The 27,190-nt window shown below is 35.6% G+C and overlaps 2 protein-coding genes across 18 annotated transcripts in view; both read left to right on the top strand.

Annotated features, from left to right (window-relative positions):
* Positions 1-22,361, top strand: part of htt (huntingtin) — a 77,500-nt gene extending 55,139 nt beyond the window's left edge. For 4 of the 9 annotated variants that reach the window (XM_087235149.1, XM_087235146.1, XM_087235147.1 and 1 more), the window contains 19 exons: positions 1,242-1,387; positions 2,534-2,711; positions 2,803-2,886; positions 4,512-4,696; positions 4,785-4,911; positions 5,152-5,255; positions 5,329-5,483; positions 7,208-7,347; positions 7,639-7,721; positions 7,831-7,961; positions 8,083-8,215; positions 10,842-10,997; positions 11,073-11,263; positions 13,877-13,991; positions 16,067-16,280; positions 17,761-17,866; positions 17,949-18,111; positions 18,725-18,885; positions 20,725-22,361. In XM_087235149.1, coding sequence (XP_087091275.1) covers positions 1,242-1,387; positions 2,534-2,711; positions 2,803-2,886; positions 4,512-4,696; positions 4,785-4,911; positions 5,152-5,255; positions 5,329-5,483; positions 7,208-7,347; positions 7,639-7,721; positions 7,831-7,961; positions 8,083-8,215; positions 10,842-10,997; positions 11,073-11,263; positions 13,877-13,991; positions 16,067-16,280; positions 17,761-17,866; positions 17,949-18,111; positions 18,725-18,885; positions 20,725-20,938 — 2,786 coding nt within the window. In that variant the 3' untranslated portion in view covers positions 20,939-22,361. 9 annotated transcript variants of the gene reach the window in all.
* Positions 22,362-25,709: 3,348 nt separating this feature from the next.
* Positions 25,710-27,190, top strand: part of rgs12b (regulator of G protein signaling 12b) — an 86,620-nt gene continuing 85,139 nt past the window's right edge. For 7 of the 9 annotated variants that reach the window (XR_015475569.1, XR_015475571.1, XR_015475570.1 and 4 more), the window contains exons 1-2: positions 25,710-25,806; positions 25,901-25,990. The gene's annotated coding sequence lies outside the window, so the exon portion shown is untranslated. Of the gene's footprint in view, positions 25,807-25,900; positions 26,568-27,190 lie in introns of those variants that run through there. The other 2 variants (XM_087235286.1, XM_087235283.1) reach the window with 2 other exon arrangements.

The raw sequence follows: 27,190 nt of genomic DNA, 5'->3' as shown, positions 1-27,190 counted from the left end.
TCAAGAAAAGTTAGCAAAAAGTTAAAATGTTAAATTATAGCAATGTGTTAAGGATCTTAGCAATGTTATATTATGTTAGCAACATGTTAAATTGTTAGCAAACAGCAATAGGAGTTAGGAAAAAGTCAAAATGTTAAATTCTACCATTGGGCTTAAGCTCATAGCAATGGTATATTATGTTAGCAACATGTTAATGTTAGAAAACAGCAAAAAGAGTTAGCAAAAAGTTAAAATGGTAAATTCTGGCAATGTGGTAAAGATACTAGCAATGCTAAATAATCTTAGCAACTTGTTAATTTTAGGAAAAAGGAGAAAATGTTGGCAAAAGTTAAAATCTAATATGCTAGCATTGTGCTAAGGATCTTAGCAATGTTATATTATGTTAGCAACAGGTTAAAATGTTAGAAAACAAAAAGAAGAGTTAGTAAAAGGTTAAAATGTTAAATTCTAGCAATGTGCTAACGATACTAGCAACGTGAAATCATCTTAGCAACTTGTTAAAATTTTAGGAAAAAGGAGAAAATGTTGGCAAATAGTTAAAATCTTATATGCTAGCATTGTGCAAAAAATTACAATCAATTTTATATCATGTTAACAATGTTAAAATGTTCGAAAAAATGCAAGAAGAGTTAGCAAAAAGTTAAAATGTTAAATGCAAGCAGTGTGCTAAGGATCTTAGCAATGTTTATGATGTTAGCAACATTAAAATGTTTGCAAAAAGTTCAAATGTTAAATGCTAGCAATGTGCTAAAGATCCTTGCAAAGTTATGTCATGTTACCAATGTGTTAAAATGTGAGCAATGAGTTAAAACCATTAGCCATGTGCTTATTTTACACTTCAAGTTAAAATACTAAAAACATCACAGTGAAATGTTGAATTCTTGAGTGTTTGAACATTTTAAAGTTATTGTGTTTAGTGTTTATTTTGTCTACTGCTTAAATGCAGGTTACAAGTTAATGAAATTGTGTAAATGTGTAAGTAAAGTTACCTTAGCACATATTGTGCAACCAAATGCACAGACAAGGATTGAGTTCACCTTGTTTATTGTGAAATGAACCAGAAAACAGACCCTGAAAACACTGGATCATTAGCTGCTTCTGCTATTCTAAATAAACAGAGCTGCAAATTATTGTAAGGAGATAATATAGATACTCTGATTGCATATGTTTGTGTGTGTGTGTGTGTGTGTGTGTGTGTGTGTGTGTGTGTGTGTGTGTGTGTGTGTGTGTGTGTGTTGCAGGTGAGCCTGGGTTTTATCAGACTGTGTTGAGTCTGTGTGGCGTGTTGAGTCAGTACCTGCTGTCTCTGTCCAAACTGCCATCCTCAATGCACATTCCCAAAGACAGAGAGACACTCATTACCACCTTCAGCACCCTCGCTATAGAGGTAAGACATCCTGTTCAAATAAGATGATTTTATATGAGATAATGAGGTAATGGTCCATCAAAATGGATTTTTTTTCTTAACATTGGCTGATATATAGCTAGCTGACATTATCGAGTATGTCATAAATATATGACTTCAGAGTCCAAAGCATTCACTGCATTAAGAAGCCTATTAAAACACAGGCAAAAGCCCTCAGATAAAATTTATGAAAACAAAATGATTATTTGTATGTTTTTTTTTAAATATAAAAAAAAATTGTATTTATTATAACTGAAAAAGTGCATCTGGAAAGAATTCATTGCACTTGACTTTTTCCACATTTTTTTAATGTTACAGCTATTTTTTATTTTTATTTTTGCTCAACTTTGGCTGATATATAGACAGTACAGGTATTTATCATATTGTTTATTTAAAGACAGTAAAGCAAGGGTGTGAATACTTCTGTACATGTGATTTTTCAGGTTTTTTATGTTAATAAATTTGCTACAATTTCAAATAAAATATTTTTTCACATTGTCATTATAATGTATTGTGTGTAGAATATTTTTTGGAATAAGGCTGTAACATAAAAAATGTGGAAAAAGTGAAGCGCTATGAATACTTTCCAGATGCACTCTGTATATGTATATAAATTCCATATCAGCAAGTTTTATTCACGGTAAAGTTAAACAATATGATAAATACCTGTACTGTCTATATATCAGCCAAAGTTGAGCAAAAAAATAAATAAAAGGCTGTAACATTAAAAAAATGTGGAAAAAGTCAAGTGCAATGAATACTTTCCAGATGCACTGTTTTTCAGTTATATTAAATATTATTTTTATTATATTTAAAAAAAGAACTTACAAATAATTTTTTTGTTTTTATAAATTTAACCAAAGGGCTTTTGCCTGTGTTGTAATAGGCTTTTTAATGCAGTGAATGCTTTGGACTCTGAAGTCATATATTTATTTATTTTTTGCAAAGTGAGTGACGTACTCGATAATGTCAGCTTGCACATGATTATCGCAGATGATAAATAATGCACACCTCTATGTGACATGTATTGATGGAAAGATAATAGGAGGATAATAATTGTTTGTGTGCGTGTAAATAAAATAACATCCGCTCTGCTCATGTTTCTCTTTCTATGTGTGTGTGTTCTAGGTGGTGGTTTGGCGTTTGCTGCAGGATCAGCTGCCTCTGAGTGTTGACATGCAGATGAGTCTGTCGTGTCTGTGTTTGGCTCTCCAGCAGCCGGCGGTGTGGACACACTTCACCTCTCACTCCTACCTCACACACACCTGCTCCATCATCCATTGCATACAGCTCCTCATCCATGCAGGTGTGTGTTATAAAGCTCTGAGAGAGGAAAAAAAAGTGTATTTTATAAAAATGTCATTTAAAAAAATTTGTATTTATGAACACATTTCTAGTCGCTGTTGGTCCTGGTGACCAGTTTCTAAGACCAGAGAGGAAAATATCAGAACAGTCAGAAGACCAGGTGGACTCTTCGGATAGTGAGTCAACACACACACACACACAAACACACTAATAAGTGATTATATTCACAGTTTTGAATTACTTAGGAAATTATAAATGAGCTGTTACTTGAGTATCATGCACAGTAGCCTCTGAAGCACTAAAAATATTCATTATAACAGGTCATCAATAATGAGTCTTATTTGCTGAAGTTTAAGAGAGAAGCACTTGACTCCCCCCAGCCCCTATTGCTAGCCCGATAAGAAATTGTATTTATTTAAGAGGTGTTGTTACACACATTAAAATGTAAAGAAAATATGAATTAAAAATACTGTTAATACTAGTATAAAATAAAATGGTCAGACCCTCTAGTTTTTCAGGATTTTTTGGTGAGTTTTTTGCAATAAAAATGACTGGTTTTGTGGCGGTAATTCCCATAAATATGCGGACAATTTTGCGATAAATAAATAAATAAATAAATAAATAAATAAATATATATATATATATATATATATATATATATATATATATATATATATATATATATATATATATATATATATATATATATATATATATATATATATATATATATATATTTATGTTATATATATATGTTATATATATATGTTAAAAAAGTATATGTATTTACCATGTTAGGTAGCCTACCATGTTAGGTGTGCAATCTAAAACAATGACACAAATCATTAAAATAAAGCTTCTTTACTTTGGTCTATGTCAAGACAAAATTTGTAACGATGGGGATAAAGTCAAAGTTTTATCCACGATCTTACTTTCTTTCAGATTTTCCTCCTCGGAGCACCTGACATCATGTCACACATAGGACATGCATTAGGGCTTCCCCTACCGTAATACACCTAAAGTACGGATTGCGGTAAAACTCCTCAATGACAGGGAAGTGTTTTCTCTCGTAAACTGCAGGGAAAGAGTTGAACGAAATAATTTATAGATTTGATGAACATCATATTATCAGCCATACATGTGAAGCACAAATAATGTCCTTCAATTTGGTCACGTCTAGTGGCCGTCACCCTAGAACCAATCTCATCTGTTGCATTGCTCCGTTGGGTCGAACTTTCTTTTGCAGTCTGAAGCGTGTCAAACGCACAAAACGTCCAATCCGTGCCACAAGATGTCTATATCCCATCTTTGCTATGACTTCACATGTAAATCACTCGTGCTCCATCTGCATCTGCTTACTGCACAAGCTGAAAACTCCCCCGCCCCCTATTCCATGTAATTTAATGATTGTGAGTGAGCAGGTGAGACGTCATTTTTCGAGATAATAATATATTGTGAATTTTTGCTAATTTTGCGTTGGATTCAGCTATCGCGGAAATGCAAAAAAACTAGGGGGTCTGAATAGTATTAATAGTATATTTAATAAATTTTTTTCTTTTTTTAGACTGTCTAACCCGCCACAGCTGAAATCTACCTGCATTTGGCGGGTTGGTGGGTGTTATATAAATGGATTATGGGTTATATAAAATCACAAACTTCAAGTGTACAACTTTAATAACATTTTATATATATCCACATTGGCTATTGGCCAAAATAATTTAAGAAAATTGACTTATCTGATCTAGTCAAACATTCAGTATCATGTGTCTCTAACATGAGTTGCTATGTCTGTGATTTTTAGACCAGCGTGAATGGCATTGTTGTGAGATCATGGCTGAGCTGGTTGAAGGTCTGCAGACTGTCCTGACTCTAGGTCACCACAAAAACAAGAACATCCCAGCGTTTCTTACACCCACCCTACGAAACGTCATCATTAGTCTGGCCAGGCTGCCCCTTGTGAACAGCTACACCCGAATCCCACCACTGGTGAGAGAGTGAAGTATTTATATATGTGTGTGTGTATGTATTATGTGCTTAGAACTGTATTAAAGTGTTCTTATGTTTGGTTTTCCAGGTCTGGAAGCTGGGCTGGTCCCCCAAGCTGAGTGGAGAATTTGGCACAGCTTTGCCAGAGATCCCGGTAGAGTTCCTGCAGGAGAAGGATGTGTTCAGAGAGTTCCTCTACCGCATTAACACTCTGGGTACGAGACTAATTTCAGACCGGTCTGTTGCTTTAAAATAAGTTCAGAAAATGCATTTGAAGTTATATTTTAGTGTCTGCATTAAATAGAATTTACAGATGGGATTTTATATACATATCTAATCATATTGAATGCAAATAAAGTGTCTATTTAAAGGGATATAATTGAAATTTTTAATCACCATTTACTAACTAGTCCAGCCATGCTATGGTTATGAAGCATCTTGATTTCTTCTTGCAGGTTGGAGCAGTCGAACCCAGTTTGAGGAGACGTGGGCCACGCTGTTGGGAGTGCTGGTCACTCAGCCAATCACGATGGACCAAGAGGAGGAAACCCAGCAGGAGGTAGAAAGAAAACCATTTGTCCATGATTTGAATGCTTAGAGTGATAAATAAGACATGTCTGTTTGTCTCCAAGGAGGATCTGGAGAGGACTCAGATAAATGTACTGGCAGTTCAGGCCATCACCTCTCTGGTACTAAGTGCCATGACTCTACCGACAGCTGGAAATCCAGCCGTCAGCTGTCCTGAACAGCAACCCCGCAACAAAATCCTTAAAGCTCTGGACACCAGGTTTGTAGATTTTGAAGGTGCTTGGTTCCACTGTCATATCACTCTGCAACCCAAGACCAGTTACTCACTGAAGCTAAGCGAGCTGAGCCTGGTCTGTATCTGGATGGGAGACCACATGGGAAAACTAGGTTGCTGTTGGAAGTGGTGTTATTGAGGCCAACAAGGGGGCACTCATCCTGCAGTCTGCATGAGTCCTAATGCCCCATTATAGTGAAGGGAACGCTATACTGTCAGTGAGCGCCGTCTTTCGGATGAGACGTTAAACTGAGGTCCTGGCACTCTGTGGACATTAAAAATCCCATGACACTTTTCGTAAAGAGTAGGTGTGTGACCCCGGTGTCCTGGCCCCCTAACCGATCATGGCCTCCCAATAATCCCCATCCACCGAATTGGCTCTATCACTGTTTCTCCACTCCACCAATAGCAGGTGTGTGGTGAGCACACTGGTGCCGTTGTCCTGAGGCTGCCGTCGCATCATCCAAATGGATGCTCACTGCACACTGGTGGTGGTGTGGAGAGACCCCCATTCATGATTGTGAAGCGATTTGGGTGAATGGCTATACACGCTACATAATGCGCTATATAAATACACATTACATTTATATTGGTTTGGTTCAGTATGGCTCATTTTTTTGTAGTACAAAAAAATACAAGGTAGTGTGTACAGATACACTAATATCTTGTATTGTATTTTTTGTACCCCTTTGGGTGATCTCTAAACATGCCATTCTCAAAACGTGACATGCACGCTGATGTTCATTGATTGGTGCAAGAGAATCATTACTAACAGCCTCACTGCGAGCATGATTGTATTTGTGACACGAGAACATTAAACCTTTAAATAGTCCATAGCTGACATTGTGGTATTATTGGTTCACATGACTAAATCATTTTTATACGACCACAAGAAAAAAAAACTCGCTACAACATCGTGGTTAGTATAAAAGTTCCAGATTCTCCTTTTTTCATTAGCAGTTGAGCAGTGGATGGGATGACCTGGAATGAAAAGTTTTTCTCAGAACGTTTTTCCAGTACAGGTGACACAAACAAAGCAATAATCTCACACACACACACACGCACGCACGCACACACACACACACACACACACACACTCACACTTTTAAGCAGTACTAAATTGTAGTGGAAATGCAAATGGAGCCAATCAAAACTGAACCAAAGCAAAATCCCTTTAAGGCAAGTCATTTCACTTGGCCGCCATCTTTGAAACACCTCTCAGGCAGTATGCTTGGGTATTCTGTTTGAATGGGGAATTATCAAATTCCAAAACTGCTCACCAAGATTATGATTGAAATTCATATTAAAAGTCACCAATAAAATTAAACAACAACTATCCCTTTAGTTTCATTTCTAAACATCCAAATCGCACAAAATCTGCAGAAACTCACGTCTGGTCCAAGCCCCTCCCCCAGAGTATTGTCAGTCTATAGCAATCAATAATTGCCTTCTATACTAGAGGCCGAGCTTTTTTCACCGTATAGCGATCGGCGATTGGCTCCTGTACTAATAGGTGGGGTTTTATTCACTTATTGACCGTTACACTTTTCCCCATTCAAAAAGATACGAGTGACAGTTCGTGTGTTCTCTATTGTCCTTGCCCAAAGTAAGCTAAAACATACCACAGTGGGAAAGCAGCTTAATTGTATTATTGTGCTGTTCCTCTAGGTTTAAACATGTGTTTAAATATGTTGTTGTGTGTTCTTCAGGTTTGGCCGGAAGTTGAGTGTGATTAGAGGTATGGTTGAGCGTGAGATTCAGGCCATGGTGTCAAAGAGAGACAACATTGCCACACATTTTCCTTATCAAGCCTGGGACCCTGTGCCATCACTATCATCCTCAACAGCAGGTCAGCGGTCACCAATCCATACTTTGCATATCCATACAAACAATACTGCCTATGGGTACACCTATTCATTGTCAATTTTACATTGTCCTGTTTTTTTTTTTTTTTTGGGAGTATGCTGTTGTATTTTGTACTGTCTGGAGCCAGCACCAAGCTTTTCAATCATCATAGCACACATGCTGCTGATGATGTGACGATAAAAGTGATTTGATTTGATTTCAGAAATGCCCTCTTGCTCTGACTATGTGCATGTTGTCATATATATCACCTCTACATGTATATCTGCATATTCAGGCACACTCATCAGCCATGAGAAACTCCTCCTGCAGATTAACACAGAGAGGGAGATGGGCAACATGGACTACAAACTGGGTCAAGTTAGTAAACTGACTACTATAGAACATTTCTTCCTTCTATTAGCCTTTCCTAAATGAATAGTTCACTCAAATATAACCCTAAAAAAAAAAAAAAAATTGTATTTTGCAGGTGTCGATTCATTCAGTGTGGTTAGGAAACAACATCACACCTCTGAGGGAGGAGGAATGGGGTGAGGATGAGGAAGATGAAGCAGATGCTCCAGCTCCAGCCTCACCACAATTATCACCAATCAACTCTAGGTCAGAACTCTCAAACACACCTGATTGGCCACTGATTTGATTTATTGGCAGCATAGCTTCTTAAAGCTAGTATCCTCCAGACTGACCCCTATGTGTTGGCTTTTGTTTTCGACCTGTCTAGGAAGCACCGTGCTGGGGTTGACATCCACTCCTGCTCTCAGTTCCTCCTGGAGCTCTACAGTCAGTGGATTCTCCCTGGCAGCCCCAGCAGCAGGAAGACTCCTGTCGTGCTCATCAGTGAGGTGGTCAGATCGGTGAGGGTGGTTTTGGTTACTCTTAATAGGGTTGTATTTTTGTTTTTACACTTTCTGGTTCCTTTACTACTTTAAAGTGTGTAAATCTATATTGGTTAGCACTGTTTCTGAACAAACACTTTGACTATTAAGACATGTCATTCTGAAAAAAAAAGTCTAGGTGGCCGATCTAACCAAATGCACTTTTTTTACTCTCTGAGAATGCGAGGCGCACCGGACTGCATTTTTTTGTTAACAAGTAAAAAAAGAAATGCAGTGTTTCGCTAGGCAACAACTGAATCAGCTGCTTATTGTGCGTGCTGCTGTTGATATTGTTATAACTGTAATATTTAATAAGATTGTGATATTCAAGATTTGTGAGTCTCTCTTCCATCTTTAAAAGTCTCTGTAGTCATCTTGAACACACAAACACTGCTTGTCACCTCAACCAAACAACTTAGAATCACCAAGAGACGACACTCAATAGAACGTTCCATTGCAATAGCGGCGCCCAGCAACAGCCCCGCGATTCTTCCATTTTGTAGTGAAAGTGATCCGCCGTCCATTGGATCTTATTGCTGTCGCGATGGCAAGCGCATTTTTATTTAAAAAGCGCATTAAAGCTGAGATACAACCTGAAGAACGACAATACAACACTTCCTTTCACAATCATCAGCACTTTCAATAGTTTATTTTACAGACTTATAATATGCTGTTGTTCTATTGGAATTTTCATTCCAAAATGGCAGCCCACGACACTAGCGGCATCTAGTGGCTGTTTCTCAAATCGCACTAGAGTGTCGCCTCTTAGTGATTCTATGCTCTTTGCCTCAACGGAAACTCCGCTTTTGCATAATTTGATTGGTGAATGAAAAAGATGCGACTGACATAACATGCTTTTTCAGCTCAGGCTTGACTTTTTTCAACTGCGGGCGCACAGTGTGTTAAAACACAAGGTGCACTGCACACAAAATGCTTGTAACCATTAGTCAGTCCTTCCATGATTTTGTAAGACCTTTTTTCTGAATTTCGCGGTCTTAAATGACTGATTTTGTTGCAGCTTTTCTCAATATTTGTGGCATTATTTTGTGTTGATTTGCTATAAAAAATAACACAGACAAAGGTCTTTATTGTATTTTTTATTACTCCTTGACCCATACATTGGGTTCTGCAACTTAAATTTAAAGGATACAGTTTAAATTGTGTGTGCAAAACAGCTTAAACATCAAAATCCACTGAATCATTGCACAGGAAGTCTCTTATGAAGGCCATCTCTGTAAAAAAAAATGTAAAAGTTTTGTTTTTTCAAAATTATTTGCCCTCATGTGAATTTTTTTTTATTTTCAAATATTTCCAAAATTATGTTTAACAGAGCAAGGATTTTTCCACTGTACTTACTAATATGTTTTGCTCTGAAGAAATTTTTTTATTAAATTTAAATGTTACATGTTATTAAATGAAATTAGTTTTATTTTGGCTAGAATAAAAGCAGTTTAAAAAAAAATGCGCACACACCCTGCTTTCTGCTCTGCTAGCGTGTGCACTGTGAAAAGGCGTGACACATTGCCGGTGTTATGTGCTGTGCCTGCAACAAGTCTTTATTTAAGTAATTTCACTCACCTCAATTTTTCTTAGTCTTTCACCGTAATTTTTGTGGGTAAATGCAACTTTGTTTGTTTACTCATATTTAACGTGCAGTGTCTTCTTTATCTAGTTAAATGCTGAGTTACAGACTAGTGTAAGGTGTATATACTGCCACCTACGATCATGATGTGTATAAAATCATGGCTTAGCGAGGGTTGTTTGCATTCATATGGCCTTTGTTTTTGAGGGAATCCGTGTCGAGATGACCTCATAGAAATCGATTAGATCCCGAATCCAAGGCATTTTAGAAAAAATACAAAAGTTTGCTTGATTTTGCGATAAATTCAGCGAACGCAGATTGCTAAATACTGGATGGACTGATTAGTAAGCCATTCAAAAAAGGCTCTTAAGGCCTCTCATCATAAAAAGTGCATTTGGTGTGATCAAGGCCTAAAAACGTGCACTGTGAACACTTCTTTAGCGCTGCGTTTTACTATAATTTCGTATTTTAACATTTCCTTCAATTAAAAAAAATTCCAAAAATAAAAACTGCACACACAGTGCTCTGTTTGAAACATACTCAATTCTAAAAAATATGAAGTGGTCTCATAGAAAACAACTAAAAAGATATGCTTGCCTGTGGAACAAACTGCTTTCGTGGACACAACCTCAGTCCTTCTTCCAGGAATACCCACTTCACAGTATAAAAAATGTAAATAATTCCTGCCCAAGGCATGCTCAGGGGTGTGATGCCTGGTTCAAAGCTGTTAGTAGTGTATTGACGACACTTCTGAATGAACTGCCAACTTATCCAGCATATGTTTTACGCAGCAGATGCCCTTCCAGCAGCAACCCATCACTGGGAAACCCGTCTCCAAAACTAGCACTTAATTCTCTGAGCACAAACAGTTGTATATTTAGTATTGCCTCTTGCTGTTGAATCGCTGAATGCCTCCTTAATTGTAAGTCACTTTAAAGAAAAGCATCTGCTAAATGACAATGTAAATGTTCTAAACTACACTTCCGTTGCAGTTCACTCACCTCTTCTATCTCTCTCTTTTAGCTGCTGGCAGTGTCTGATCTCTTCACCGAGAGGAATCAGTTTGATATGATGTTCTCCACACTGACTGAACTGCAGAAGGTGCATCCACCAGAAGATGAGATCCTCAACCAATACCTTGTTCCAGCAATCTGTAAAGCAGCAGCAGTGCTTGGCATGGTGAGTGTTTACATGCACTTTTGACTCTTTATATGTGACTGATGTTAACAATGTGGACTGATGTACCTGTATCAGGATAAAGCCATTGCAGAGCCTGTTTGCCGTCTGCTGGAGAGCACGTTACGCAGCACTCATCTGCCCAGTCGAATCGGGGCTCTTCATGGAGTTCTGTATGTGCTGGAGTGTGACCTACTGGACGATACAGCGCGACAGCTTATACCGACTGTCAGTGAATACCTGCTGTCTAACCTTAAAGCTTTAGCACAGTAAGTAATGCTTAAAACTGAACGCACACAAACACACCTAACACACATTATTTACTGTCTGTCTAAACTTTAGCTTTCACACATACAGCTTGTTTACATAATGTAACTATTTAATTTCTTAATTTTCTACTGTTAATTAAAGGCATATTTGATCCTAATATGAAAATTCTGTCATTAACTTAAACTTTATTTGCTTCAAACCATTATTAGTTTTAGGAATGCACCGATATGGATTTGTGGGCCGATACTGATAACCGATAACTCTTAAGATTTGGAGGCCAAAACTTGTTCATCAACAAACAAGTTTAATAAATATGTCTTGAGTAAAATGAAACCGAAAGAACTAAGGACTGAAACTAGCTCAAATGTTCTTGAATAAAACGTGTCACAGTAATCTACACATGTAGAAATATACAATGTCAGAAAAAGCGTTTTGAGAGAAGTGTTTTGACAGTTCAGAGCCACCGTACAAGCGAAAAGCTGAATACAGATAGTATTACTTTAGAAAACGCGGCATTAATTCATCCCATTTAGTGTTCTAGATTCTATTGAATGCATGTGGGTGCTGCTTGTCAATCGGTCTTGTTGTCAGTTGTGGGAAAAATGAACCGCTGTGAGTTTGAAAAATAACTAAAGCCGCTGTGTGATGAAGCGAAGTCATATTTGTCCTCAACTCAGATTTTGATACAACACCTGAGCATTGAACACAGATGACTTTATGACAAACACAGAGCATAATATAAAGACAAAATGTGGCGGACAGTTAAGAACCCATTCGCTAGATTTAGTGACTGGCGCGCCTCTCCCCGGTGCTGTTGTGAAGGCTCGGTCAGCTCACTATGTGTGTGCGTGTGTGGTAATAGCCATCACAAGCCTTCGTTTTAATCATTATAAACATGCCGATTGAACTGAATACAATCCTACATCAACAAAACATGACAAGCAACACCTTGAAAAGAACAAATATTTATATTAGATTACAAACAACCCAAGGAGTTCTTTAGCATGTGTGCGATTTAAACCAAAATAGTTATTAACCAAAAGTTATTAACGCCCAGCAGTACCCCATGAAGAAAGGATGGACTTGAAGGAAAAAACAATGTGAGGAAAGCTCCATTACAGTGCACTGGACAAGTCTGAACAAGTTCCGCCCATGCGTGCGCGAGGCAGTCAGTTCTGTACAATTATGTAATTTCGGCCTAATTTTCACATCAGAACGATAACGATAATCATAAAAATATATTTTATCGGCCGATAACGATATGGCTGCCGATATATCGTGCATCCCTAATTAGTTTCTTTTATTCTATTGAACACAAAAGAAAATATTCAGAAGAAAGCTGAAAACCTGTAATCGTTGACTTCCATAATATTAGTTTTTCCTTCTATGGAACTCAATGGTTTCTCAATGGGACTATTCCTTTAATGAAAAAAATAATAATAATAAAAATTTTTTATATATATATATATATATATATATATATATATATATATATATTTATATATATATATATATATATATATATATATATATATATATATATATATATATATATATATATATATATATATATATATATATATATATATATATATATATATATATATATATATATATATACTAAAGGCTTAGCAGATATTTCTTTGTATCATTATAGTCTTGAACAAATAAATGATCAGAGATTGCATTTATTTTAAAGTGTTGTTATTTGTGCAGTCACATTAAAAACACTCCAAAACCGACCCTGAAATCCATGTTTCTCCATAATCCATATATATTAATCCACAATCCATATATATTAAATATTCAATAGAGATTTATAGCCAAAAAAGAGAGAAAAGTAGTATGCAGAAAGGTTAATGTCAGATTCAGAAAGCGCTTTATTGCCAGGTATGTTCACACATACAAGGAATTTGTTTTTGAGACAGAGCTTCTACAGTGCAACAGAATTACAGAGAAAGGACAAAAACAGATTATAAATATATCTTTAAAATAGAAGTAAGTAGTGAATGCAAATATACATAACTTCCTATACATAAGCATAACTTCTCCATTTACATTGGGCTCAGAAAATACTGAGAAAACCTTTAGCTGCTCTTAATTAGCCATTGTAGCAGACTTTCTCCTGATGCCAGTCAATGATGAAGGCTCATAGCTCACTCTTTGTGTGGACTGAATTCACTAACCTTTCTCTTAGCAGCCCTGAGCTTTAACCCCACCACCACACCACTCCCAACAGCAGCCAACGGCGACCACTCATTAGTCTCGCACAAACTCTTGGTGTTTGCCGTTTCATTTAAGAGAATATAGGATGAAAGGCTTCACACTGTTAGCGCATCTCTTAAGAGGTTAAGCCCCATGCAGTCAAAGCTAATGCCAAAGTCTCTGTGGCATGCTGGTAGACTCAATAATATGTTCACACAGGGAATGACAACACACACGGCACGCTGCATGGTCATCAGCTCCTCATTAGCTGTAATGTATGGTGTCTTACTGAGATCTGAGATCCTTCATTAAAGACCAGCGCTAGAATTAGCATCAGATCGCCTCGCTGAAAATACGCAAGTGTGTTTAGGACTAATGCTGTTTATGTGTGTGTGTCTCTTTTTCAGCTGTGTAAATCTGCACAACCAGCAGCATGTGTTGGTGATGTGCGCCGTGGCTTTCTACATGATGGAGAACTACCCGCTGGATGTTGGCTCTGAGTTCAACGCCGGCATCATTCAGGTGGGAGGAGACCACATTATAATGTGTTAATATATAAAATTATAATGTGTTAAAAGAAACAAATCAACTTGTATAGATTGTAGATCAGTTTGATTTTGTAATCCATATGAGCGGTTTCTGGATGACTATTGGGTTAACATGAGATGTTTGTTTGTTTATTTTTTTTAAACCACAATTTTTATTACTTTAAACAGTCATACAAATTGAAAAAGATTAAAATTATAGGTTTACATAAAAAAAAATACAACAAGAATAACATATAAAACTTAAAATAACTTAATACACTTTGAGAGAAAGAAAAAATAAAATAATAATATTAAATATTACAGGAATAACATATCTGTCTAATCTATATACTTTCAATGTCCAGTTTGTTTGTTTAATTATTTTTGTTTAATCTATAAATTGATGAATCATGCATAAGATGTTTTCTAAAATGTGACGTCAAATCAACAACACAAAAACTAATTTTCATAATGAAAAAAAAAAAAATATATATATATATATACATATACATGAATATATATATATATATATATATATATATATATATATATATATATATATATATATATATATAAATATATATATATATATATATATATATATATATAAATAATAGATAGTTTGATATTATTGAAGCAAATAAACAATCTTCTAAAAATAAATTTATTAAATATTTTATTCATATTTTCATTTACATATAGTCAATAAGTAAATGAATTACTGAAAACACTAAATGAAACAGACATTATATCATAATTTAACTTATTTATACAAATCCTAGGTTAAGTGTTATTAGATAAGTGATATTGACTTGAGTTCTATAATATAATGTAATATTCTGTAATTAACAATATCTGAAAGCTTCAAAGGACAGATTTACATTTCAGAAAACGAATTACTTATATTTTTTTATTTTTTAGAAATGCTTTTTTTGTTAGCTTCTATCTCTCATGGGCTTTTAATAAATAAATACAAATTTGTAGTAATCCTCTTTATATTAAATTCTAATTTTAATGTCATTAATATATCCATAATGTAAAAAAACAGCAAAACATTTTTTTAAATAATTGTGTATGCTCACCTTATTTAAAGCTGTAAGGAAAATGGTTTTATTGATTTATGATTACTATTATTACTATCTTTTTAAACCTGAAGGATGCTTGCAGTGACATTTTGTCACCCTTCATAAAAACCATGCATAATCTGTAGGACAGTTTTTTTTTCATATTTATTTGTTAATTTTTACAGTAATTGGTTTGTAAACAAAGCAGCAACCTTATTCACAGAAGTTATAAAGTACCCACATTTATACAACTTAGCATAAAACAGATATTTATATGGGTTATAACCATTATAACTAGGGCCAGATGGAATCTGCGGACATTTTTTGCTATTTCTGTGGAGAATTTTGTAAATAACTGACTTTTAGAGCATCATAACTAAAAACTTCATATATGAAACAAAAAAATAATATGGTTTTAACTTTGAATAAAATTGTTACAATGCAAATGCAATTGGATCCACTTATTTGGTAAACAAAGCAAGTCTCCCATATAATATATCTACTAAAAGACAGAAAGTATTACTTTATAAACTGTATTGTAAATAAATCATATGGACATTTTCATATCAGTCAATAATATTACTGGATGAATATCAATTTACACAGGAAAATGAATTGACTCAATCATCTGTGGATTTCAAAGTGCTCAGATTCTGTATCCCTAGTTGTAACACTTGGCATGAGATTGCCAAAACTCTGGTCAAAGAAAAGACCTTCAAGAGAGGTAAAATATCTGTACACAACTGTCTGTGTACACATTTTCATCATATTTAGCATCCTGTCTAACAAATGAAAAAAAAAAAACGTTATGCTTTCTTAACTCTGTTTGGACATGAGGTAAGAATGTAATACAGATTTTCAAAGCGATATGAATCCAAAGACACATTTCTAAGAATGAAGGACTTGAACATTAAACTAATGATTACAAATTTTTTCTCTTCTTTATCTTTGACACTCTGTCATTGACCCTTCGCTCTCTTCTATTTTACCTTCTCTGCATATCCAGCTGTGCTGCATGATTCTGTCCGCGAGCGAGGAGGCCACACCGTCCATCATCTACCACTGCGTCCTGCGAGGTCTGGAGCGGCTGCTTCTGTCTGAGCAGCTTTCACGCATGGATGCAGAGACACTGGTCAAACTCAGCGTTGACCGCGTGAACATGCCCAGTCCACACCGCGCCATGGCTGCCCTGGGTCTCATGCTCACCTGCATGTACACAGGTGTGGCTGGAGAGGAAGGCAGGACACATTTCAGCTTCATCTTCAATACTGACCCACCCTACTAACAGCAGCAGCCATAAGAGCAGGCTCAATTTATAGATACTCACCATACTAACAGAGCACATAGCAGCAGAATGAGTTCTTTAAAACAACGCTCCACTTTCAAAAAAATAAAAATAATAATAATAATTAGGTATTTTTACAGCTTCTCTAGAGTTAAACAGCTGAGTTTTGCCATTTTTCAATCCATTCAGCTGATGTCTGGTGAGAGCACTATTAGCTTAGCCATTTGACCATTAGTATCTATTTAAGGATTTCCAGTTTAAAGCGTGACTTTTCTGTAGTTACGTTGTGTACTAAGACTGATAGAAAATGAAAAGTTGCACCTTTCTAGGCTAATGTGACTAGGAACAATACTATCATTCCAGCATAATGTTCAAGAAACTATGCTGCTGTACACTGGCTGCAGCAGGCATGATAAAAATTACGCAGTGCCTGGAAAAAAAGTCCCCAGCACTAAGCCGTACACCTGCACCACCACCTAAAATCTGTGTATAGTTCCTAGCAATAGGAAAATAGCATCTTTTTAATTTTCTGTCAGTCTCAGTACACTATGTAACTGCAAAAGGTCAAGCTTTAAATAGGAAATCTTCTGAAACTCTTCGGCCATTTTTGAGCGAGATGCTAATGGGCAAATCCGATTCAGTGATTTCTGCTAAGCTAAAAGTGCTCCTGTCAGACTCGGAAATCAACTGAATGGATTCACAAAATGGTAAAACTCATCTACGGGATTTGTAAAAAAAAAAAAAAAAAAGCCTATTTTAAGAAAAACTGGAGTGTTCCTTTAAGAAAGTGCTTTATGTTTAAGGTTGTTTTAAGTGATTAGTTCACTTCCAGAAAAATGTGATAAATTTGCGCTCCTGCTAGTCATCCAAAATCATTTCTTTCTTTCTTCAGTTGCTAAACAAATAGATTTTCTTCCAGTGTTTTCTCTATACTGTGGAAATGTTCTGGTAGTAAATTAAAGTATTTAAAAGTAAAATTAAAGTAAGTAAAAGTATTTTAAGTTATCCCAGCTAAGGAATAAGGTTCTTTTTTTGTTATAAAGTATATGGATTGTTATGCTTTTAAGTAAAAGACGATCTATTCTAGTTCTGAGATTGTTTAGAGCCCTTTGTAGCTGCACTGAAACTGCAATTTGCAAATTGAAACCACCGAAAACCGCTAAAGTCGACTATATGGTGAATGATGCTCTATGTTTTCCTCAAAAACCATAAATCATTTTCAAGGACTAAATTGAATTCATTTTGGATGTCAAGTGGGTAGTAAATCATCAGGACATTTTCATTCTGGTAGTGAACTAATCACTTACGCATATTAATGTTCTGATTATTTTGTAAAAAAACTGAGATTTTTCTTATTTGGAATGTAAAGAAACCAAACTGTTCCTCTTAATGATGGCCCTCATTTTACACTACAGGAAAGGAGAAGGGAAGTCCTGGACGTCCTGCTGATGCAGACCCCACAGCTCCTGACAGCGAGTCAGTCATCGTCGCAATGGAGCGTGTATCTGTTCTGTTTGACAGGTATGTATGTTTAACCATATATTTTTGTTCCAGTGATTCATCACAATATATCTGCCTAATCTGTGGCAATTTCTTGCGCCAGGATTCGCAAAGGTTTTCCGAGTGAGGCACGTGTTGTGGCCAGGATCCTTCCTCAGTTCCTGGATGACTTTTTCCCACTGCAGGATGTTATGAACAAAGTCATTGGGGAGTTCCTGTCCAATCAGCAGCCTTACCCACAGTTCATGGCTACAGTGGTCTACAAGGCAAGTGCCATATTTTAGGCACTGATGTCTTTTGTAATGCTTTATGCACTCCGTGATCTTAAATGAATTTGTTTGTAAAGGTTTGGTCATATTAGCCAAATATCAGTGAAATCTATAAAAAGGTCAGTTCAGTTGTCTGTTATCATAGTGTAGTGATATATGAAGCACTGCTTACACAGATATTTTTACATTTATATGTGTGCATTTTTTATCCAAAACAACACTGCATACAAGTTACATATTTTTTTGATTCTGATTTTTGATTTAGGCACAAATTACACATTTGATCAGTTCCCTGGGAATCAAACTATGACTAGTTGAGCTACAAGAAGTCAGTGTAGCCAAAGTTAATGCTTAAACAATATAAATGTTTGGTGAATAAATAAATAAATAATTATTGTATTCAGGCAGTTGTCAAGGAAATATTCCTCAATTATAACTCGATAAAAATCCAACTATAAATTGGAATAAATGTGACAAAAAATATGACAAAAAACTCCACTAGAATTACTAAAACTTTAAAAGTAAAATAAAAAACAAAATAAATAAAAATTCAACTATTAATAAAAACTAAAATAGTTGCTGGATACTGAAATTGTACTTCTTACTACAGGTGTTTCAGACGCTTCATGCCACTGGACAGTCCTCCATGGTCCGGGATTGGGTCCTGCTCTCACTGTCCAATTTCACACAGAGAACGCCTGTCGCCATGGCCATGTGGAGCCTGTCCTGTTTCTTTGTCAGTGCCTCAACCAGCCAGTGGATCTCTGCCCTGTATCCTTAAACAAATTATCTTTTGATTGCTGTGATTGATGCACCCCTTAGTGTGTAAATCTGTTTTGAAATTACATTACAACATTGTTTTTTAAACAAAGGTTTACTGAAGATATTGTCTTTATATGAATTCAGTTGTAAACTAAATTCTTGACCTATTACAGCTAATGCTGTAAAGCAGGGGTGTCAAACTCAGTTCCAAAAGGGCTAAAGCCCTGCACAGCTTAGTTCCAACCCTGCTCCAACACACTTACCTGTAGGTTTCAAACAAGCCTGAAGGACTCAATTAGTTTGATCAGATGTGTTTAATTAGGGTTGGAACTAAACTGTGCAGAGCTGCGGCCCTTTTGGAACTGAGTTTGACACCTGTGCTGTAAAGTATAGATGTAGCTGCACTATTATTTTTTACATTAATATAATGATAAAGGGAATTAATAACAAAGGCCAAATTAATCAATTATTTACTTTTATATTTGAATAAAATTAACACTCTGCAAACTGTTTTATGCTAACAGGTAAATTGCTCAGAAGGCAGTTTTTACATTTAAATCTAATTATAAAATAGAAGTTGTACTTTTTTTTTTTTTACACATTATTCCATATGTCTTCAAAGTTATACATCTAATAACTATGACATCAATAACAGTAATAAAGCCTTATTAACAAATAGGCTAATAGAGTAAAAAAAATTGAGAGATGTGCATCTTTTTACTCTATAATTAGTAGTGAGGAAGAAATGATTGACTTGCATTCTGCTGCCATTTGTAAATCGGGCATCAATATAGCGATCTGACATGCCACATCAAAGCATGTCAAAACAGCATTTATTGTTTGATTGTCCCTAATAAATTTGACAGAATTGAAAAGATTCTAAAGTAAAGCATCAAAATTAACAAAACAAGGCTTTTTGCACTTTTAGGACAGGAGGTGTGTCCTAGGGTGCTTTCACACCTAGACTTTAGTTTCAGAACCTGGTGCGTTTCCCCAGTTAGCATAGTTCGTTTGGCATATTTGAACCCAGCAATCCTGCTCGGATCCCCGCCAAAACAATCGCCTGAATGGGGTGGTTTCGGCTCGATTGAAACGAACTCTGGAGAAGATCAATTGTAGTGAGAAAGCAATACGATCCAACGGACTAATAAACCAGGAAATATCTCAGTGTATTATGGTTATGTAATAGGCATATACGGCTATATGAAGAGAGCATTATGAGTAGGGCAGGATGTCATCATTTATACCAGTTTATGTGCGTTTCATGTCAATTATGAAAGTGAAAGCATGCTGAACTATTAATGAGAGCAGTTTATCCATTAGAAAAATTAACTCAACTGCAGTCTTGGTTTATCTGTTATTTCTCTCTAGAATATAAAGCCTGTAATGCATAATTTTAGCCAACGGCTATGTATTAGAAAATCTACATTTATATTTGGTGTATGCCTGTGGGTGTCACCGTTCAAAATTAAAGCGCAGCTTTTTGCTTATAATGTCTTATTGTTTATTGTCACAGATTAAATAAGGACGCATGACAGCTAAGTGAGAGAGTTTACTTGCACGTGACTTGCTATTTTGGTCCTTTTAGAAACTTTGCAGAGTGAAAGCGAACCATACCAAGAACAAAGTGCAACATTGTAACAATTTTATTCTCTGTTTCGGAACAAAACCGTCAATCTACAGGTGTGAAATAGCATTAAACATGCATATGATACCCAAAAAGCCTGCACCAAAAATGTATGAATTAATCTACGGTTACACCCCTACCTTGCACTGGTAACAGCACACTTCATGCTTTTCCATTTCCTCTTCCTCCACGTTTTCCTTAACTTGTTTCTTCCGCTGTAGCCTGCCTCATGTCATCAGCCGCATGGGGAAATCTGACACGGTGGACATTAGCCTCTTTTGCTTGGTCGCTATGGACTTCTACCGACATCAGATCGATGAGGAGTTAGACCGCAGGGCCTTCCAGTCTGTCTTTGAGATGGTGGCTTCCCCTGGTAGTCCGTATTACCAACTACTGTGCTGTTTGCAGAGCATTCACCAAGACACGTCTCTATAGAACAGACCAAAAAAAAAAAAAAAAAAGATCAGTAGGATCACCATGGCAAATTAAGCATCAAAATGAAGGTAATATAACACCCAAGCAGAAGACATACACTCACCAGGATGCATGACAGACTTTGGATTGGATTTACAGAGTGGAATCGGTTGCTATGATACTCTCCGAGATTGCTCCAAATAGTTCATAGTTATTAGAGACAGTGGGACCAATCCAAGCAAAACTGCACTTTCACTAGTCTGTGGCCACAACGCACCAATGAACATCATTTATCTGTAATTAAAAATATAAGAAAAGCAGCACTACATTCAGAATATTCAACTGCTATCACAGTATGTGCACCTGGCCACTGAAGCGTTTTTCCTGAGCTGAGTTGAGTACAGGATAGGCATGCAATGAGTGTATGTTTTACGCTCATCGTTTTTCAAAACTTTCAACAGTCAGAGAAGCGATGGGCGTTTTTAGAACATCGCTCGTGTTTCTGCAGCACAAAAACGCTTCTGTGGACATGCGTCCCAAGTCATTCACACAGTCTATATGGATGTTTTAAGTGTATAAATTCTCTTCATGTGGTAGCAGAGAATGTTAAACTGTGGCTAAACTGCAGAGTCTCCATCTTTAGAAATGTAATGCAGTGAATTTTCAGCTGTAACCAATCTGATTAAAGAAGATATTGACATTTCTTAAAAACATCATACAGACGCTAGTTAAAAGTGTCCTGCGCTTTTGGACTTCCGCAGATACAGCATTAGATACTTTAGTCCTCAGAAATAGAGTAACTCCATGTTACTTGTCATCCGATTTCGCTAAGATCAGTACAACAGCCATTTCTGCCCTACTGTCTACACTTCCAGGACCCTCAGTTTGAAGTCATTCCTTTTGCATGGGCGACACATTGCTTTGCTCTGCGTTTGCTGACACTTGAAGTGAAAAAGGATTGTAAATTGAATTTGTAAATCCCCTCTAATGCAGAAAAGTATTGGTAAGATTAAATTTTTGTGTATTTAAATGTAAAATGCGTTTGACTTACTGTACTAAGCAGGGTGAATTACCTGAAACAAAGTTTATTTTTCCTCTTAAAATTAAGTTGTCTATATTTGTTGTTTTAATTTTTTTTTTTAAGATGGAGAATCAAAAACAGAATCTCTAAAGTCCTTTTGTATGGACTGGGTTTGAAATAGCCATAGCAGTTAGACGTTTTTAATCGATGGTTTCTCCAATCTTCATACTGTGCCCCTCGGAACACATCTTCAGTTCTTTGTTCGGTTTCTTTTAAAAGCTCAGGACGTGAGATATGACTATTGATCTAGTGTAATGACTGGAATTATGTATTTTAATCTATAGAGTGTTTACATCAATGTACAATTTGTGTAAAAGAAATAATATTTGTGATTAAACGAATAAACTGTGGTGCATGACAACATCTATCGGTGGACATGAGGTGGCATTGCAAGCGAAGCTGCGCAGTAACCCAACCTTTCTTTCACTTTTGATAAACATGGACTACAAAAACAATCACTTCTCTGTCTCGGGTAGCTCAAGAGTGTTCACTGTAAATATAATCCAAGCTGACAAGCTGAATATGTCATGTATGTAAACTTTAGCATGCTTTAGTCTGCTGTCAGTATTTTATGTGATGTCACGACAACATTTGAAACAGAGTGGCTTGTGATTGTTAGTCGACTCAGTCTACATGGACATCGTATAATTGTAACTACCAATAATGACAGATGAATTTGGCAAATTCACACAACTTACGGCATGCTTGCTAGTTCAATACCAGGATAAGATTAGCTTGTCATGTCCATTAGATATCTGTTTACTCTGATTCGTCTTAGTGAAGTGAAATATGTAAATAGTAATTGATACTTGATATTTTCACTGCTCAGCCTTTACTTCTCTGAAATTAATATTAGATGATTATTGGTCACGCATAAAGATTATGCACTAGATTATAGAAGCATTCGAAACGATGATTTAACAGTGGCTTTGAAGAACTTTGTTGACGTCTCTTGGGGTCACATACAGTTGGAATGACTTTCACAGAGACCACCAATATATTTGGACCAAATGTGAAAGTACTGCAGAAAATTGTAATGTTAATAGTGTGCCTATTTCTGACAGTGTCGTATATTCTTCTTGACATTGTTTGCTTATGAAGATTCATTTGAGAACACGAGTGGAGAATCTGACTGGTTTAATGCATCTCAGGTGGGCATCATCCACTATTTATCTGTTTCCCCTTTTACAAAAGATGTGATCCTGTTCTCGGACTAGTGTTTACTTCAACTTGTATTTTCTGAGAGCGCTGGATTGCAGGCGCATATCCCATAAGTATCACAGTATGATGCCATGATGGTCTAGCACCGGAGCCTTTTTTTAGTTTTGAAAAAGAATCTTTTTCCCATTGTTATTTATTTAGCGCACTTCTGCAAACTATGGCTGGTAAAAAAAACAAGAAATTGATGTATTTATTTTGATGGATTGTTTTAACGTCATAAATCATGAAGAAACTATAATATAGAAATTAATAAAATATGCAAAATATTCAATTTGATAACTGTATTATTTATTATTATTGTTTAACACATATTGCAGGGCTCTAGTGATCCACTTGACATTTTATTATATATTTACACAGTGCTCAGAATAACTGAGTACATTCCATTTTGAAAATGAATATTAATATAGACAATGTTTCTTGTTGGGTGATGCGGTGGCGCAGTAGGTAGTGCTGTCCAAAGACATGCGAGTCCAAAGTCCAAAGACATGCGGTACAGGTGAATTGGGTAAGCTAAATTGTCCGTAGTGAATGTGTGTGAATGGTTGTTTCCCAGTGATGGGTTGCGGCTGGAAGGGCATCTGCTGCGTAAAAATGTGCTAGATAAGTTGGTTGTTCATTTCTCTGTAGCGACCCCAGATTAATAAAGGGACTAAGCCGAAAATAAAATGATTCAATGAATGTATCTTGTTTCATTTAAACAAAACAGATTTATTAAACAGATATATTTATTAAAATAATATTTTGGTCACCAAAACATATTTAGAAGTTGAGAGATAGTACAATTAAATTCAAGCTAAATATTGCAAAAATAAATTACAGCCTACAAAATTTTTCCTTTTTTTTCTTTTTTTTTCTTGATTTTTCCTCTTTATTAAACTTGTGTTTAATATTTTTGTAGAAGATATAAATTTGGGTGTACTAGTTTTTTTTTGTTATCGTAGGTTATTTTCTTAAATAAGCTCCAGATTTGGCTTCAGTACTGATTAATGTATATGCACAAATACAATATTGTATAGTTTCCTATTAAAATATGAATTTAAAAGATAGATTTGTAAGGGGTGTACTAATGTATGCTGAGCACTGTATGTATATAGAATAGCCAATTTAAAAAAGAAAAAAAAAAGAAAAGGAGAGGAGAGGCATTGTTTTTTGTTTTGATGTTTTATCATGTATTCAAATCCAAATCGATTGTCATGTCAGAACTTAAATATTATAGCTAATAATTTGGTCTTCAAATGATTCGATGAGTGTTGTAGAGCCCTGCAATATTGTGATTTTTCCTTTTTTTTATACATGTATATATTTACATGTATAAATATATGTGTCCTTTTTGTCTGTTCTTTTTTAGATTGGATTTTATTTAGGAGTTTAAAAATGCTTCCTTTGGGCAAATTGAATGAATGAATTGTGTGTCTGTGTTTGTTAGTGATGAAACAATTAATTGCCCATTTTTGTTTGTACAAGCATTAGTATTGTATATGTATAGAATTTTTGTAAGTATAGAATAATTACATTTATGTGGACTCAGCAGACACAGTGTCTGACCAGTAATATAAGCTTAATAGGACTTTAATAATCAATTCCATTTTAAGACTATATATATATATATATATATATATATATATATATATATATATATATATATATATATATATATATATATATATTAATAATAAAAATATGGTTTCTCCAATCTTCATTCATTCATTAATTTTCTTGTCAACTTACTCCCTTTATTAATCCGGGGTTGCCACAGCGGAATGAACCGCCAATTTATCCAGCACGTTTTTACTCCGCGGATGCCCTTCCAGCCGCAACCCATCTCTGGGAAACACTCAGACACACATTCACACACACACACTCATACACTACGGACAATTTAGCCTATACAGTTCACCTGTACCGCATGTCTTTGGACTGTGGGAGAAACGGGAGCATGCAGAGGAAATTCACGCGAACACAGGGAGAACATGCAAACTCCACACAGAAACGCCAACTGAGCCGAGGTTCTAACCAGTGACCTTGCTGTGAGGCGACAGCTCCAATCTTCATACTGTGTAATAAATAAATATCAGATCCAGGAATGCCACATTCCTGATTAGATTTATAGTAATCTATATAATGTAAATATTAAAAATCCATTAAAAAAGCTATTTAGCAAATAAAAGAGAATCAATAATATTATTTATTACAAATATATTGAAACATTAATATTTCTTAATTACAAAAACGTCTTTGCTTTCTTAAAATATTATTTTACACTTCAAAGTAATAGGACATTTTAAATTACTTAAAACGGTGTATCTAGTGTGAACTTGGCTGGTACTTTTACTTTATCATTCTATTTTTATATGAAATTTTGGGGATTAAATAAATTATATATCAAAATCCATTGTCGTGTTAAGAAAAGTTATATACCGGTGCTGTCCTTTAAGAAGAAAAACCTCCCTGAGATGTAGATTCCTCCTCCTCCTGCTGCTGCTGTCCACACACCAGCTGCCCTCTCCTTTTGTTTACTCCTTATGCAGCACTAAGGTTACCATGTCATTAAACTTCACATCACGTTTGGACACATCCGTCACAAGTAAGAGCACCAAACTACTTAACGCATAACAATCTATAACTATCTAAGATTTTCTCTATTGTAATGCTCGAAATGTCTTATTTCTTCCTCACAGGAAAGTTTTTGGGAAGTGGCGGCTAATGTTAGCAATGTAGCCATGGGAATTTCTTGTGCCTTTGCGGGTATTAGAACTTTCGGCCTATAGGTAACGTTAAATGATTTTGTTATTTGATATTATGTTTATCTATATGAAGTTGTCGTTATATATCTTATAAGTAAGTGTTGTGTGAATATATGTTACTTCAGTCAGTATCTAGAGACTGATGCCGATAATTTAATACCGTTAGTTACTCACTGGCCAGCTGTTCTTCGCGAAAACCAATACCGAAGCAGCTCGACACATCCGTTATAAAATATTAAATTCACGAGTACGGTGAAGACTGCGAGGATATTTACGTTATCTTACTTTACTTTTAGTTTTTTTCGCTCTTGATGTTTTTGACACCTGTAGCATAACTTTTTGTGGTTAGTTGTCGTGTCTCGGTCAAACTGGGTTTTTGGGTCGATGTGAAGATGACTGACAGCTGTGGTAACCAATGAACGAGGGGAAATGGCTATTGACAGTTCAATTGTCATGGTTACACACGTTGACGCGTGGGCATTCCAACAATAGGGAAAAAGAAGGCGGGAGGGGTAGCAAGAGCGGATGAGTCTTCTCGTCTTCTTGGCTTCTGTATGAGAAGAATAAGGAAAAATGATCGATGACAAGCACTGATAAATATGTGAGTTTATATATTCTGTCCGTTTCTATAAAATGCTTACTCCACCCAACTTATCTCACTCTTCAGTAACTTTTAAAATCGCACGACACGTTAATGGTCCACAAAAGCGCGTGTTGTTTAATCTGCTCAGGTGCCAATATGTTGTAATGTTATCACACATTGTAATTAACCCAAGTTATGGTAGTCAGTGACAAAAGAGGATATTCAGGTGTCAAAAACATTGGGAAACATAACGTCTCAATATGTGTGTAACAAAATTATTAACCAGACCACAGCTGGCCTAAACTAACTGTATTTTCTGGATACCAAAATAATTTTTGTTTCTTTTATAGTTAACTCGACAGTATATATGTGAGCTCTTTAGCAACAGTAATATGTCTAATACTGAAATCTAATTGTGGTCATGCATGATTTTTGGAAATTAATGTTTTTGTGTGAAAATAGTAGTTATGGGCCATTTATTAAAAGATGGAAATTCATTTTACAGTTATTTCAGTTTGCTACATGCTTCTAAACATTTTTATATACATTTTACTAAAACTGGTCTTATAAACTTGATAAGCTCTTTATTTCATGAATTATTTGGAAATCTAATCACTGTTGTCACATTGATTTCATATATT

This window comes from Danio rerio, chromosome 1 (assembly GCF_052040795.2).
Source record: "Danio rerio strain M-AB ecotype USA chromosome 1, GRCz13ab, whole genome shotgun sequence".
Classification (NCBI taxonomy): Eukaryota; Metazoa; Chordata; class Actinopteri; order Cypriniformes; family Danionidae; genus Danio; species Danio rerio.
The sequence above is the reverse complement of the archived record's forward strand: the minus strand, read 5'-3'. Positions and strand labels throughout refer to the sequence as shown.